Source organism: Anopheles merus, chromosome 2R (genome assembly GCF_017562075.2).
Source record: "Anopheles merus strain MAF chromosome 2R, AmerM5.1, whole genome shotgun sequence".
In the NCBI taxonomy this organism is placed as follows: Eukaryota; Metazoa; Arthropoda; class Insecta; order Diptera; family Culicidae; genus Anopheles; species Anopheles merus.
In genome coordinates this window covers 58210842-58228895 of record NC_054082.1, presented here as the reverse complement: position 1 = coordinate 58228895, position 18054 = coordinate 58210842, and the positions used below count along the sequence as shown (strand labels likewise).

Here is an 18054-nt window from a genome sequence, read left to right as displayed (position 1 = left end):
GGTGGCAGAATACTGCCTTGTAGTAGCCAGGTGGAACACATTGCACCTCATACATATAAGGCTGAAAGACAACCTGAAAGGTTCCCTGATGCAAATAGTTCTTGGTCATCAGGTATAATTGAACTTGGTACTGAAGGAGTTTGTGAACGAGCTCATCACGCCACACGTTGTCGAACACCTTTTCCACATATAAAATCACAATTGCAGTGGATATTTAGATCCGTTCGTTCTCTAATATAGCGTTTTTTGGTGAATTATTTGGTGAGTTGTTAATGACCATTTGAGATTTGAAATTTGAGACACTTTGACAATAGCACGTAGTCTCCATAAGATCATCATTTTAAACATTTTTCCTCAAGAGTTCAGCAGACTGATCGGACGATATTTGGATGGTTATGTGGGATCCTCACCGAGCTTGAGAATCGGGATCACTTCACCGCATTTCGAGGTTTGCGGGAAGGATTGCTGAGACAGATGTTTGAAATGCCATCAAATATAATTACCATTCATTTATTTTACCAGAATACTACACATTGCGAGGGTTTCGTGTAGTCCCGCCAACCCGTTAAACATTGCGAGGGTTGTGACTATTTTCCTGTCAAGCCTCCAGAAAGCTTGTTTGAACAAAAGTGTTCATCCATCCTCTCAAAAAGTGATATTCAAATTTGGTTATAAAAACCACCTGCACTACATACACTTTGATTCTGGATTCCATCACCAGAACTCTTTAATGTACCTTGGGATAAATGTAAACACCACCTAGTACTGATTTTTCGAGCAGGTACTCGAATCTAATTCTAGCTTTGATGCTAGAATAATTTAGACTGAAAATTGCAGGCTAGTTTTATGTGTGGTTTTGTATGGAGTGTTTACATGGTTTCAGCCTCCAACTGTCAAACTCCATACAAGAAACTGACTAGAATCGTGAAGGGCGCCAATGACTTAAATTGACTGACACATCCTGTAGGTGGTTTCGGACCATTTTTATTATTATTTTAAGACATCACACAGATTACTTGGTTCCCAAATATGCAATTTCTGTAAAAAGTAATATTTCTATAATTAAATAAAATCACTCTATCAACAGAAATTTCAAACGCAAGTTCGAGTACCTTTTGGCATGTTGTTTTGGAAACGTACCAGATTAAGTACCAGGTAAAACTGTGATCAGATGTCAGCACAAACGCGTGTTACTTTTGATAGGTTGTTGCTGTTCATAATCAATATCAGCCCAAAAGTTGTAATGATCAAAATGACACCAATATCAACATAACATTTTCTTTAATGGATGTAATGGATAAACAAACCTAGTTGGTCATTGTAAGTAATTGCCATTGTTATCCGATTTATTATATTGTATTTTTGTAAAAATGTTTTGCCATTTGTCATTATTTTCTATTGTCCTATTCTTGTAAAATTGTATGTCATATAAAAACTAAATTGCAGCGCGTGCTACTATTTTAGTTACAGGGTTTCGAATCATATAATGGACTACTTGATCTACTCGGTGAAATGTTTCAAATGGTTAGGGGATGTATGCAACGTTGCTATGGAGGTTAGCAAGCATATAAGGGAATATGTCAAATGCTTAGGAGAAGTGTGCAAGACAGCTATGGAGTTTTGCATCCAGCTATGGAGCGCTCCTATGTAGCGCTGTAGAAATTAAAACTACAGTCAGAATTCGCTTTTTAGTTGGCATGCTTTTTAGTTGAACGCTCGATAGTTGGCTGACAGTTCAATTAAAAAGTATGCGTTTGTATGGAAACCCTGGGTTTTGAAAAAATCACTAATATCTCATGCCCTGCCGAGAAAAAAATCAGAATTGCCAGACGTATATAGGCATATGAAAAACCAAACCTTGTTGTGTTTGATTTTCGTAAACAGAATTTACTCATATTGTTTAAGTGTTCCTGTTTATTAATTCCAAGTCTTCTACAATCGGTCACACAGTGCCTGGTCCGGTTATGTATCTATTTAGTGTTTTAGCACCAAATATTTGTAAAGTTTCATTCACATCATGGGATAACCTGTTATCTTGAACTCAGATTCTATCAAAAACGTATGTTTATTCCCATTTTCGTGACCATTGTGTTGGCCAAGTATGATCGTTTCTGTGGTTCGTAATTCCAGTTACACTTTTTGATTTATTTCCAGTTCTTGTTAATGGTGCAAGGTTTTATGAAACATATCTACTTTCATGTACCCCCACACTCTCCCTTTAAAATCAGAAACATTTTGCTTTCTTTATTCCGTTTAAATTGCCTACTCTTGTAGATGCATGCTCCACCTTTAGTGACTGACTCGATGACCAGAGTGACTAAAAATACCGATTTATCTCTATTCCTACCGATTGTTTATATGCCAACCGATTCACAGGTTTTCTCATAATATTGACCAAAAAGTCATAAAACCATTACCCTAATGATTTAATGCAGTAAACTTCATGTGAAATATGGAAATCACTAGTGACCAGAATCAAAAGTTCAACACTGACAACCAAGGCCCGTGTCTGTACTTCATGAGATGCGATGAAAATGGACTTACTGGTGATACTCATTGAAGTTCCTACCAAAATCTACTTAAAAAAAATTTCTATTATGTTTCAATCCTTAATAATAAAAATTTGGAACATAACCGGATTTATAATAAGGATAGTTTTTGTGCTCTTTATAGATCATCACTGTCACTCTAACAATTAGACAAAAAACTAATATTTTCATTGCACTGCTAAAAAACCGAGCAAATATTCAAAAATACAAAGAGACGGATAAATGAGATATAGAGCGACAAACAAAATACAGATTAGGCAAGAACGAACCTGCGAAGTAAAAAAAGAAGGCAATAGACAAGGAGAGCGCGAAAGAAAGTGTGCAAGCGAATCCACGCGTGCAAGAATATGTTTAATCAATCAAAGTAATCTGGTTATAGGATTTGCTCTACTGTTTCATAGTTTGCCACAGTCGATGCTTTTCAAGCGAATCGGTGCAAGAAGCCCTGCAAGTAACACACCGTTAGTCGTTATTAGAATTTTTATACAGGAGAAAAAGATAAAACATTTGATTTAAGATTTGACCCGGTTAATAGGCTATGCGTATCTAATAACTTTACGATGCACGCAAAGGAGTTTTCAAGACAATGCAGCCTCTTAAATCCAAGAGATACATCAAGACAAACTAGTTCCAGGATCTTTTACAAAACCCCAACTGGTACTGAATCTAATTCCAGGTGTTAGAGATGGTTTTAAACCTACACAGGCGCTGGAACTGATCCTGACACCCAGAGGCGGATTTTCCTGTAAGTGGACTGAGCGGCCGCGGGGGCTCCAGCCTAAAGGAGGGCTCTACCTAAACCATGAAATTTTCGCTTTTATGAGTGATTAGTTTTGCACATTCGAACAGAATCAAATCTATCTCAAAGTAAGTTACATTCTTACAAGTAACTGTGTGGAATTTGTTGATAACGTCTATAGCAATCAAAAGATGTTTCAAACTTTGAAGATACGTTTGACAGACCCAGACAAACTGGGCATACATTCAATTAATTTTTATAAGAACTACGTCAATGGCAATGGCGTCTCGATGGTAAGTACAAGTTTACAAATGCACAAGTACAGAATAATCATTGTGGGACACTTGGAATTCAGGCTTTATTTGTATCTACAGGAAATCATACAAACTATGATTGCAAAATCTTCGTGTATTTATAGTGTTCGAATTTATCAAGGTAGACATACTGAATCAGTACTGAAATTTGGTATGTCTGGAGTTTTAATAACGACAGTTTATCTTTTCATTGTTTGATTCATCTCCATATAAAAGACTCTTAGATTAGAAAGATGAATAAATGCATATTTGTTTTGAGAGACTTTAAAGGAAAATGTTCTTACACCAAACAATGGCTTATGTATGACTATAATTTTGGTTTTTTTTATTTCATAGTTTTGAAAAATCATTACCGGCAACACGGATGATCGACAACCTATATTCAAATTATGTAAATCGCTTAGGACCTGGGATGGATAAATCCTGCTGACACCATATCGGCCTTGCAACTAATCCTGGTTCTATTTCGGTTTTGGAATTGATTCTGACACCATACAGATGCTGAAACTTATCTTATACCAGTCCTAAAACCCATTTTAGTACTTTAACTGAACTCATACCAGTCCTGGAACAGATTCCGGGCTTATTCTGTTTCTGGCATTGATTCCGTTTGCGTATCGCGTGATTCAGTACCTGGGTAGCGCCGCTAAGATTCGTATTCGCAATATGTATAATTGCGACTAAAGGGGGCAAAAAGAAACAATAGCGAGATCGATTTTAGAGAACGACAGAGATCGAAGAACGGCGGAGAGAGATGGAAGAATCCAGGCAGAAGCGATGGCGGAGAGAAGCGGGACTTCATGACGGCTTGCGTGTAGTTCGGATGTGTGAGGGTGGCGGTTAATTTGTAGCGGGAAATTAAATATAATAAATGAATCTAGTTATAATCGTAAATAAATAATTTATAGTCGTTTCACCTGTACCAATCATGGAACAGATCCTGACAATATTTTTAAGTTAGGTCCCAGAGCTATGCTCCTTAAAAGTTTTGCCTTCTTTATTCTGGACTAAAACAGAACCTTTATCTGTCTCGCGTAGTTCTATGGTACAGTTGTCGACTTACATGATTTAACAACATGCCCGTCGTGGGTTCAATTCTAGATTGGACCGTCCCCCCGTAGCGAGAACTGACTATGTCTGCACGTCTTTTTCTAGTACACGTCAGTCAATTCCGAACAAGAGATTTTCAACTTCGAAGGATTCTCTATTAATTGTCAGACCATGCATCGCCTCATAACCTTGCCGGTGTTTTTATCTTCCTTGTATGCACGAAAAAGATAGGATTCCAAAAACTGTTCGAGTCATACACGAAAAATCTAAAATGTTTAGTTTAATTAAAATGACCATTCAATATCTAACTGTTTAAGTAAAATATAAAAAAAATTGTTAAAATCGTTCCAATGAATAAATTTGTTTGTAAAAAAATGTTTGACGAAGAATTCTTTAAAGAAACGGCTCGCGTTTTAGCCGCCAACAAATACAAAATCGTTTATGTCCGGAAATTACCTACCCATCTGTATGTGGATTAGGAACATTACTTTTTTTTTAAGCAATCATTCAACATACTTGTTGACCAAACAGTTATATTTCTATAAGAAAAAGACTTGGAAAAATTGACAAAATCGCTCAACCAACAGAAATCAGAAACGCAAGCTCTAACACTTTTTTGGCATATTGTTTAAAAAAAGGTCAAATCCCTCTTTAGCTATGGTTGCGGTTTAGAATTGTATACTTCTGCAGAACGTTTAGAAATCAGCTGAAATCAGAACTCAGCACAAACACGTGTTACTTTTATAGGATATTACAGACGGTCTCAAGCTTTCTACGAGGCAGCCTACCAACACCAATGTGATTAGATAGACTACTAATTGATTATGATTGTGGACACCATAACAAATGGGAGTTTCTATACAGATTAGTAACCATTAATCCTCTCCTGTTAAAGACTTGTATGACACTTTGTACTTCCCGACTGTCAAATAAAGATTTGTCTAAGTCTAGGCTGGCCTAGACGAACCAGTCTGTAGTAATTTATGGACCTTGGACAGCATCAAAAGTAATTTACTGTTTCTAATATACGTAAATGCTGCTTACAATCAATACCGGCTCAACAATATTGATAATCAAAATGATTGGTTTCAACATAAAATTTACTACACTCTATTGCAGGGATCTCCAAACTACGGCCCGCGGGCTATAATGCGGCCCGCGGTGATGTTGCAAAGGATAATGTAAATATCATATTAGTTTGACAATTTTCATCAAATTTTTAATTTTTACTAACTTACTTACTTATCCGGCGCTACAACCGCTTTGCGGTCTTGGCCTGCCTTTTACTAAACCAAGACAAAAATCAAGTTACCATAAAAGAAATATTCAGAATTTTAAAATATTCATCAAATATTTTCATATGAAAACGAGACTTAAACGATCTCAGTACCAAAAGTAACGTCAAAATGGCCCTCAACAACATTATCTACAAAGCAATGCGCCCCCGAATTGAAAAGTTTGGAGACCCCTGCTCTATTGGATAAACCAACGTAGTTGGTCATGGCCAGTTGTTGAAAAAACTAATTTCAAAACGCACAAAAATAATGTTAGTTGGCACAAAACCATGCAAATTATGGAAATATCAGAGGTCTTTGGCCAATTGAAAATAATCTGCTACGGTAAATTTTTTTTAAACCTAATTTTACCTAAAAGTTTTAACTATTGTAACGTAGATGTTATCCCAATATGGAACGAAAAGAACTGCTCGCGATCTGATTTTTGTTTTATATAATATCGTTTTGCAATCTGGCTTCCAGGCGGCAATAACAACAGTCGCCGAAAGCATCAAGACCGTTATGGAGCCATTGACTAATGAAATTAAAATTGGGTTTGCACGGATGAGCCAGCTCGATCTAAAAACTCCACGAAGTAGCCACCCTCCAGCTAAAATTCGTCGCATAAATCGGTCAAAACGTTTGTTTTCGGAAGTCACTACTGACAACCGTACGTTGTTTACATTTGGCGCCAGACCCATCAACACCCAAAACAATAACAACCAGAACCAACATAATAAGCCGATCGATGATATGTATCGCAAAAATCGAGCTCCACCCATGATAACAGGCACAAACAAAGATACAACTACATTTCCGATCAAAATAGTCCCCGCTCAGTTTACGGTGCAAAAATGCGCATTGTACATTTCCCGGCTCACTCCGGATACATCCAGTGACCAAATAGTGCAAATGGACAAACATGCTTTGTCCATTAAGGATGTCACTGCATATTGCCTTATACGACAAGGGACAAACACAGCAACACTCTCATTTCTATCCTTTAAGGTGTTAGTGCCTCTTACTCAACGTGAAAGGGCTCTTTCCCCCGATACTTGGCCGCTTGGTCCATCGGTGCGTGAATTTGTCGACTACCGAGCTCAACAACCAGGTGCAAATTTTCGTCTACCGCCAATGAGACTTTCAACACCTACAACCCTATCTACAGCGCAGGATATTCGATCACCACAGCTGTTGGATCACACAATACTTTCAGCACACACTCCACGCACTTCACCCACACCGCAAACCCACTAATTATCAACACCGATAAACAATTCACACACATCACGCACACTGGCACGCTCGCTAACCAGCTGTACACCGCATATGAGCCAAATAACGCCGAAACAACTTTTGTTGATAATTTACGCACTCACCTGATGATTGTTCCTCCAACAACAAACAACTTTACCACCACTGAAGCAGTCTGTAGTAACGGCATCTCGTGCAGGCTACTTAACGATCGTGAACCCAACACTACGCAACATCAGCAGCACTATTGCTACAGTACAGATCCTACACTCACACAAACGCACGACGGTCATGTCATTCCTGCAGGGGTTGCCTCCTTAAATAATACTGACGATTTGTTATTTTTATATCAAAATGTAAGAGGACTAAAAACTAAATGTCATGAGGTATTCGATTATGTTTCTACTACTCATTACGACGTCATTATCCTGACTGAAACATGGCTGGACTCCTCTATTAACACGTCACAGTTGTTTCCGGACCATTATATCGTCTTCAGAAAGGACCGTAATGACAGAAATAGTAGGAAAACCAAAGGTGGTGGGGTTCTCATAGCTGTCGCCTCACATTTGCGAGTACTCTTATGTTCTACAACAGACACTGTCGAGCAACTTTGGTTAAAGATTTACAGCATTAAGAAAACGTATGTTATCGGCGCAATGTATGTTCCTCCTGACATGGCAAATAACACGTCGGTTATTCACACAATCTGTTCAACTATTGACGACGTAGCGTGTAAAGCTAATGAAATGTGTTTGTTATTCGGGGACTTCAATTTTTCAAACCTGAATTGGATACCCGATGAAACAAATCCACTTATGCTCCAAGTTGACTACGAAAGCTCGAGGATCACGGACAACTGTCGCCTTCTTCTTGATTGTATGAATAGCAACGGACTGTACCAGATTAACAAAATTCATAATGCGTCGATTAACTACCTCGATTTGATCTTTGTATGCGACGATATCCTGCAACAATGCTCTCCACCGGCAATAACACCCTTCCCCATAGTTGCTATTGATTGCTATCATCCGCCTATAGAGCTATGCCTGCCGAACGGCTTAGCCAAAGCAGAACATCACACAACATCACATCAAGAATCAGGCATGCTCGACTACAGTCGCACAGACTTTTTGATTCTAAATGATCTACTGCAATCCTCTGACTGGTCATTCCTTGATGGAAACCCGGACGTAAACCATGCACTCGATATGTTCAATCGGAAATTTACGGAACATTTATCTGCCTGTTGCCCTATAAAACGTCCACGACAGGGTCCACCGTGGGGTAATGCTCAATTACGCCGTTTAAAACGAAACAAATCTTCCTGCTATCGGTTTTACCAAAACAGTGGAACAAAACAATCGAGATTGCGGTTCATCGCTGCACACAATGTATATAGAAGCTATAATAGACAACTTCACTCTCGTTTTTTGATTCGTATACAGATCAGTTTAAGAAGAAAACCGAAAAAAAATTGGAGGTATGTCGACACAAAACGGAAAAACAGCTCCCTGCCAGATATAGTTTCCTTTAATGTAACAACTTCGCGTACCAAAGAGGAAACCTGCAATTTATTTGCCGATCGTTTCATGAGTTCGTTTGCCACTGAAGCTCCTGGCTTCTCATTGGATGCTGCTCTCAACAACGTGCCCTCCGACGCTGTCGATATTAATGTGCGTGACATAAACATCTCCAGAGATTCTGTGCTAAAGGCGCTCAAGCAGGTCAAACCATCCTACAACCCTGGACCTGATGGTATTCCAACCGCAGTTCTTGCCAAATGCAGCGAAGTTTTGGCCGGACCTCTGGCTCGTATCTTCACACTCTCGCTCAATCAGCGTATGTTTCCAGCAGCATGGAAATCGTCCTACATGTTTCCTGTGCATAAAAAGGGGGATAAGAGCTTAGTGGAAATCTACCGTGGCATTACTACTTTGCCTGCAGGTGCTAAGGTTTTTGAAGTCGTCGTCCAGAACTCGCTCTTGAACTGTTGCCGCTCGCTGATATCAACACGCCAACACGGGTTCTTCCCTCGCCGCAGTGTGACCACCAATTTGGTGGAGTTTGTATCTCACTGCCATGCTGCATTCGCTTCGGGAGCCCAGATGGATGTCATCTATACCGACCTTAAGGCTGCCTTTGATCGGGTGAATCATCGCTTGTTGTTGGCGAAAATTGCTCGTCTTGGATTCTCTACCCCTTTAGTGGAGTGGTTCGAATCTTACCTCACCAATCGTCGATATCGCGTCAAAGTTGATTGTATGACATCTAGGAAATTCGTGAGTTGTTCAGGCGTGCCACAGGGTAGTAACCTTGGACCCTTGCTGTTTTCTCTATTTTTCAATGACGTTACTACTGTAGTAAGGGAATCTGAATGTTTATTGTATGCTGACGATCTTAGACTTTTTTTTCCTGTGAGGTGTTTTGGTGATTGTCTTGTCCTGCAAGCATCGATCGACTCTTTTTTCGACTGGTGCCTGAACAACGACCTACAAATTTCTGTTGATAAATGTTTGTCCATGTCGTTTCACCGTTCTAATTGTCCAATAGTGTTTAACTACTGCATCTCCGGTACACAATTACAACGACACAGTGCAGTAAAAGACTTAGGAGTTACCCTTGACCGTAAACTTGACTTTCATGTGCATCATAACGAAATTATTGATAGAGCGAACAGAATGCTAGGATTTATACGCAGGCAGTCGAGAGAATTCTCCGACCCACATTGTCTTGTCGCACTCTACAAATCACTAGTCAGATCCATCTTAGAATACTCCTCAGTAGTTTGGTGCCCATCGTCGTCAATCTTATGGTCGAATAAGATTGAGTCAGTGCAGAAAAAATTCACCCGTTTGGTCTTACGGTTCACACCCTGGCGTAACGTAGCAGCGAGACCTAGTTATCATGCCTGGTGTTTAATTTTTGGACTCGAGTCTCTCGCTACTCGTCGCGAAACGGTGCAAATCTCAAAATCTTGTTCATGAAAAAAATCATCCTAGGAGAGATAGATTCACCGGACCTTTTAGCTAGAGTTAATTTTCACGTACCTGCTCGTATTTTAAGAAACTTTAGGCTACTAAGAGTTGACCAAACTAGACGTGCATATAGCGATAATGAACCTTTGACTGCGATGGCTATCAGATTTAATGCACATTATGACTCTTTTGACTGGAATTCCCTAAGTTAACCTGTTTTTCTTGCTGAGATACTCTGTGTTATTTATTTTGTGCTGATGTTACATTGTACCGTGATGCTTTATGTTATTATAAGTTTAGTTTGTAAGATCAGTGATAAGGCGAATGATGGCCAATCACTTAACATTTACAAATAAACAAATAAACAAATAATATCATAAAAAAACAAGGCTGCGACCCGTACTATTTCACTACTACTACTACTATTTGATGTTGCATTTTGGCCCGCGGGGTCAAATGAGACATCGCTGCATCTATATAGGCGAAAGGCCATGAGAGTGACAAAATGCTGACAAAATTTTCAAAACGTGAGCTTTTGTCACTTTTTTGAGTTTTTGTCAAAATTTTGTAACATGGAGCAGCCAGGAAACAAAGTTGACAAAAGTTGACAAAAAGTGACAAAATTTGACGTTCGCGAAAAAGCGTAAACAAGCAGCTATTTGGCGCAGTTGTGACCCATTGCTATGATAATAATGCTAAAATGCATGATTCTAATTGATTTATGTACCTATTTCGTGCTTCTTAAACAAAATATCGATGATATTCAGATGTTGGAGCTTTTTGTCGTTCTTGTGTATGTTTTTGGTGCAGCCACGAGAAAAGCTCTTTTTACAGTTGACAAGCAATTTTGACAAAGTTGAAATTTTTTTCAACATTTTGTCACCTCCGTGGCCACGCGCTATATGGTCAGACGAATGTAGGCCTTTGTGAAGTGTTGAGCGAGAAATTGTATGCGGAATTTTAAACGTAATAAGAAATACAAAGCAGATTTTCTTGTGACTTGTGTGTAGGTTCCTTTAAACGTAATAAGAAATACAAAGCAGATTTTCTTGTGACTTGTGGGTAGGTTCCTTTTCTAGGGGCCTCTCGAGCCTTCGAGGCTATACAACAAATATTACCAACTTTATATGCGTTTTACTTTTTTATTAAATTTACGTTACAAAATTAAACGAAGCGAGTCAGTAAGCTAAGCAATTAAGAATAAAAAAAAAGGAAATAAAAAATTAGTAGAAAATACTTTTTCGAAATGCACTAAAAATAAAAATCAAATGTTCTTAAACGTACGGTTTATTTCATAACACCTTTCTTTAAAACATTAACACTATAGTAGAAATGGGTGATGAAATAAACCTCACGGTTTGAATTTTTAGTCGTTCTCTGAGATCTGAATCAGCTACTCTCAGGATTCTTTTCGATCCGTTATGAACCGACTGCACTCACCGTTCTCTACAATCTTTGCTGAACCTGTAGCTCTAACAAACTGTGCCACATTTGACGTTTGTTCATTCGAAGTTGACAATTTAAATCATGTCGACAGTCTTAGCGTCGACAGTCTTAGTAATCATGTACAAAAAGCGGGTTTACGTATTTATGTTGTGGGCAACCGTGCCGACCCCTGGACTTGCCGTGGCAGTTGCGCTGCCACCGGTCAACGTCCAGGAGGACGACAGTGTGTCACGCACACTGTCGCACACACAAAGCGCGCGAGACTTAGTGTGTACCGAGCGCCGAACAGAGTGTGTTAACGAACCGATCGAGCAGGAGCTCTCGGCAGGGGCGCCCGGTGCGGCTGGTGCGCGGCCACTGCACGTATTATTTTAATATGGTCATTGCTTGTTCATTGTGTCTTTTATTTATTATTGTACGTTCATTAGTGTAATCAATAAATGCAAAAGAGCTAAAACACAACAATTTACAAGGCGTAGACCATTGCGTTTTACAAATCGGCCATTGTATTAAACATGTTAACAGATGTTTAGTGGACTGTGAAACCCAGTGAAAGCATTAGCATTGCATCCTCATATCTTCACGATGGACCAAAGTTTGCGGGACAGATTGACAGGTATCATGAACACATAACGGGTTACGACGACGACGCGAAATACAAGACACTAGTTGTCACTCTTTATTACGCGCACTCAACGTTTACTCTCAGTAACACTCACGGCGAAGTTAAACTTCGCCGAGCCGCTAGTCGTCTTTCCATTGCTGGTACAGCTTGGTCAAGATCAGACACATTGTGGTTGCCGCAGCTTCCAATGAACTGGTTAAACGACAGCATCACCTGTATCAGACTAGAACGACAGACCTATAACCGCATCTCTCGTTAAAATGCAGGCGTGCTTCAGCGAATCGATGACAGTGGAACATGACGTGGTCTCATCTCCATCCTTGCATTCTGGACACCGAGGAAAATAGCAACGTAGAAACCTATGCAGATAGCTTCTAAAATAACCACGGCCAGAGAGAATCGCGGTGACAAAGAAGTTACCATCACCATGTTTTTTTCCTAGCCATGCTTCAACATCTGGGATCAGCAATTAGGTCCACCTCCTGTATAACGAGCTACTTCTCTCTTTTAAAGTTTTTGAACTTTTTGAAGGAAGTTCAGCCGCTGCCGCAATCGCATCCCAACTAGTTCTGTCCTAAGGCATTCTTCTCTTCAATTGTGATGAGCGTATAGTATCGCGCTACGTATCGCTTCTGTCGAAATGCCACCTCATCTTTCTCCCGCACCGCCAGTATCGCCTCTTCCGGAAGCAAAAATTGACGTTCAGGCCGGCCGTGGTGTCCCTCCGTGTATTTTTTCAGATGGTCCAAAATCACTATCTATTGTACTTCGGCCAAAGTATCTTCTTCTTCTTCTTTGGCACAACAACCGCTGTCGGTCAAGGCCTGCCAGTACCCACTAATGAAGTGAGCTTGGCTTTCAGTGACTTATTGTTACCATAGCAGGATAGTCAGTCCTACGTATGGGGGCACGGTCTATTCGGGACTTGAACCCATGACGGGCATGTAGTTACGTCGTACGAGTTGACGACTGTACCACCAGACCGGCCAACGTATCTACGACTCCAAAAAGCCTCAAGACTGACGGGTGGCCCGGAGGCTTAAGTGGCTTAGGTATACAGGACTAACTTCTGCCTTTTCTACATAGACGTAAACTGGCCGGTGGTGACGATGTTCGTAAAGATGTTTATAACGCCTTGGGGTACATAGCGCCATCATAGGCGCCTTTACCATTATTGGGGCCCTTTCCGTTTTTTGTTTGCAGCAAGGACTGTGTAGGAACGAGGTCAAGTATTAGCCAAATCAGTTTGGCCATCTTGGATGCCTTATGACTGCAGAAAGCCCTGGAAAACTCATCAAACCCTCGAACATATAGATGTACAAAAGGCATACATACTTTTCTGTAAAATTTATGAAAGAATTAATAAATTTCTTGCATTTACCAGCCCGATTCATCATTAAAATCATACTTAAAATTTGAATCGAAAACGGCTTTCAGATGTCAACCTACTTTAACGAACTTTTGGCTACTTGTCAAATCGTTCTACATTACTTGACCTCGTTCCTACACAGTCCTTGATACCGTGTATATCATTAAAAAAAAAGATAATGTATTAATTTTACTCCAAAAGCCGTTTATAGGATATAGATATTCAAGATCGGGTTCAAGAGGCGTACCACCAGTAGTTGGGTGTTCTTCTCCCATAGCGGCATAATAGGTTTTGGTTAAGGCTATCACGATTTGAAGAGCGCTCATGAATAGATCCACTTTAATGAGACATCGGATATGAGCAATTCAGCTTTACTGACCACCAATAAACATCAATACCTGCAACAATTTTTTTTCATTTCCGTTACGGGCACGTATTGCCCCAGGGTAATCAAAATACAATAAAATATCAATTACCATTGAATCATAAATTATCGCTTTCCACCGTTTGACAATAGCAGCTTCCATAACCCCAACTTAGCCATCCCAAGTATACCAGCGTCTGTATACCCTTTTCGGCTCCTATGTTATGATGTCTATTGTGCGTGAAAATAGGTAATAGATAAATGTACTTTCCTTAAACGATCGCTTTCTTAACTGTTTCAAAGTTTTTTTTTTTACCAGTTAATTCATCAACTACAGCTGGCATGTACACATATAACAGTCTACAGCGAATAAATTAATGTCATATGCATAGTCACGTTTATATTACGTCTTTGCAAATAATTTGAAAAATATTTCAATGCATTCTTTTTGCATGTGCCTTTCATTTCAGCTGAGTTTGTTGCAGAAAATGGCTTGCCACGACGATTACGCACAGCGTACACCAACACGCAACTACTTGAGCTCGAGAAAGAGTTTCACTTCAACAAATATCTTTGTCGGCCACGGAGAATTGAAATAGCAGCTAGTCTTGATTTAACAGAAAGACAGGTAAAAATTGTACCTAGGTCATTGAATCATTATTATTTCAATAAGCATAAGGTTAACCCTTTCTTATCCAAGTGAAATATTCTCTGCTACATGCTGCTCTGCTCATGTAAAAAAAACAAACCTGGTTACGGATTGCTACGGAAACTTGTAGTGATTTTTTTACAGATTACAGATTTTTATTCATTTATAGATGAATTTATTTATATTTATATATCTATAACTATATCTATATATATATATATATATATATATATATATATATATATATATATATATCTTCTTCTTCTTTTGGCTCAACAACCGTTGTCGGTCAAGGCCTGCCTGTACCACTTGTGGGGTTGGCTTTCAGTGACTTTTGGATCACCCCCCCCATAGCAGGATAGTCAATCCCACGTATATATAATATATATCAATATATATATATATTTATATGTGTATATATATATATATATATTTATTTATTTATTTATTTTTTTATTTATCTAAATTTATATGTATATATATGTATGTATGTATATGTATATATATTGGCCGGTCTGGTGGTACAGTCGTCAACTCGTACGACGTAACAACATGCCCGTCATGGGTTCAAGTCCCGAATAGACCGTGCCCCCATACGTAGGACTCCATCCTGCTATGGTAACAATAAGTCACTGAAAGCCAAGCTCACTTCACTAGTGGGTACAGGCAGGCCTTGACCGACAGCGGTTGTTGTGCCAAAGAAGAAGAAGATATATATATATATATATATATATATATATATATATATATATATATATATATATATATATATATATATATATATATATATATATATATATATATATATATATATATATATATATATATATATATATTAACATAAAAATACATGTGATTTTTTTACTTCGCTTGTGCAATAGCATTGTATTGACATATTTTGTTTTCTAACTTCCTATGGTTTTGAAAGCGTTAACGAACTATTTTGTCATTTCCTTTCACAATTTCTATACGTATAATTTAACTAGTAACAACCGTTGTGATCTGTGGGGTTACCGTACCGATTAATTCATTCCGATCATCATGTTTTTATTTGGTGTTTTGTTTTTTTTTCTCAACAAAGGTCAAAGTGTGGTTTCAAAATCGGCGAATGAAGCACAAACGACAAACACTTTCCAAAACTGATGATGACGAATCTGGAAAGGACGATCTCAAGGGTGAGCATGAAGTACAGATAAACGTGGCTAGTATCATGCACACTAGCAACTTATTGGTATTGTTTCAGATTCCAATTCAAAAAAATCTTGTCAAGGATGTGAACTGCCCTCGGACCACATACCGGATTCGACCTCCAGTTCACGGGGCATGAACAATAATACTCCCAACACTGGTAAGTCGTCACCGCCTATATTGAACAACAAGTCACATAAATTGATGAGAATCTATCTTTAACATCCAATTGAAACTCTACCAGTTATGACACCGAATTCCACTATCGATATAAGCACTCCGACTGGTGGTGGTGGAAGCACGAGTGGCGGAACCAACGCAGTCAGTGCTGATTCAAGTGTAGCCTCCACAGATAGCATCGATGAGGAGGATGATGTACACGCCAAAGTTAAGAAAAAATCTGACGTAAGTATTTGTAAATGGAGAAAATTCAATAACCCACGATGAATCTTCTTCTTTTTTGTTTCTCTTCACCGGACAGGCGATAAAGAAAGAATCGGTTAGCTCAACTAAAGTTAGTAATAGCAATTCTTTCAAAAGCTACGATAACTCTGGATACCCAAAAGATATGGGATGATATCAGGTCCCCCATCAGCAGCAATTCCTATTCCGCACAGTCCAGTTTCTTCTTCAGCCATTTCTCCGACCAACAATATAAATAGCAACAATAACAACAGTAACAACAACAATAATCTTCAGTTATACTATAATCATCCCAATCATTCGTACGAAGTCATAAAGCATAAATGTCCACCTGGACCAGTCATTGGCCACGACATTGAAAGATCGCCTGCAACTACGGGACCTTCCGCAGGAGGAATTTATTTCAATAATAAGCAACAGGAATATTTTAGTAAAACGGAATGTGGGTTGCACTATCAACCATCATATCAGCATTATCAGAAAACAGTCGTGCCCCCTGGAGCAATTTATACCAATACCCAACACATACTCAATGATAGCTACCAGGGTACACAGAAAATAGAATACAATCCCACTCAGAGTTTAAAGGGTTTTAGCACTAAGCCCTTAGTACAAGATAATTCCCAAAAGTTGCACCACCAACAACACATGCAAAATGATCCAACGTTCCAGTCACAGAATCAACCTTTTTATACCAGCTGCGATACAAGCCATAACGGCGCCGGCCAGTATGTTCCAAGTGGACAGCATTACTATTCGAATGAATATGATCCACAGCACGAGTTTGGTGGTGGGACAGGCTACTATGAACATACCAAGATGAGTTTAGTTGGACAAAATCACTACTACGACAGCATGGGTTCCTTTCAACACAATACTGTAGCTTCTAACAATAACATGGAGTATCAAAGCAATGCACCGTACGCTGGTATTGATGCTGCACTACCAGGTGGAATAGGCAATGAATCCTGTGAATCCTATGCCTTCCATCAATCGTCCCACCTAGCTAGTGCATATTATGAACAGCAACATCAATATCAACAGCACCAATCGCAGCAAAATCATCACCACCAGCACGCTTTTCAACATCACAGCATTCAACAATTACAAGTTTTCCCTCATCAACAGCAAACGCATTCAAACCCTACCGGAGTATCTGGTGTGAATAACGCTACTGTAGCCAAGACAACAACCCATATCGAAAACCATCACGATATTACCACAGGCGAGCATTGCTCGTTCAACGGCTGTCCACCAGGTAGCAGCAGTAGTACAACTCAATCAAAAGCAGCCGCTATAGTTAGCATGGACAATTCCAATTCGTCTGATTTCAATTTTCTCAGCAATCTAGCGAATGATTTCGCTCCAGAATATTATCAACTTAGCTAATTGTTAGTCTCCTGATTTTAGTTCATTTATGCTAGAAATACACTTGCTTTGTCGAGACATATTCACAGTTCTTCTTTTTCCACGTACAGCAACCCGTCAATTATGCTTGGTGCTTGACCGGGGGTTCCAGGTGTTGCTCAAATACGACTGATACATCCATTTGCTGCTTTGATTGTTCTCGATATTTGTTATTGTACTTATATATAGTTTATCTATTTTATTCACAAATAGGAAAGGCTGTGACACAGTACACCTATGATTTTGATAAGTTAGGAATACAATTTTTGTATCGTAATGTCGTAAAAATAATAATGTCTTTGATAGTTCTTGTCGATGCTGATTTGTAATTCATTTAACGACGAGGAAATTAATTTTTATTTTATTATCATTATATTTTTTAAACGGTTGAACCATTCTCTAAATGAAGTTAACATAATCTAAAA

The 18054-nt window shown here is 38.9% G+C and overlaps 1 protein-coding gene across 5 annotated transcripts in view; it reads left to right on the top strand.

Moving 5' to 3' along the window:
- Positions 1-16376, top strand: part of LOC121603316 (homeotic protein proboscipedia-like) — a 35094-nt gene extending 18718 nt beyond the window's left edge. For all 5 annotated transcript variants that reach the window (XM_041932006.1, XM_041931998.1, XM_041932002.1 and 2 more), the window contains 5 exons: positions 14433-14590; positions 15693-15786; positions 15855-15959; positions 16044-16204; positions 16281-16376. In XM_041932006.1, coding sequence (XP_041787940.1) covers positions 14433-14590; positions 15693-15786; positions 15855-15959; positions 16044-16204; positions 16281-16376 — 614 coding nt within the window. The remainder of the gene's footprint in view (positions 1-14432; positions 14591-15692; positions 15787-15854; positions 15960-16043; positions 16205-16280) is intronic.
- Positions 16377-18054: the final 1678 nt, after the last annotated feature.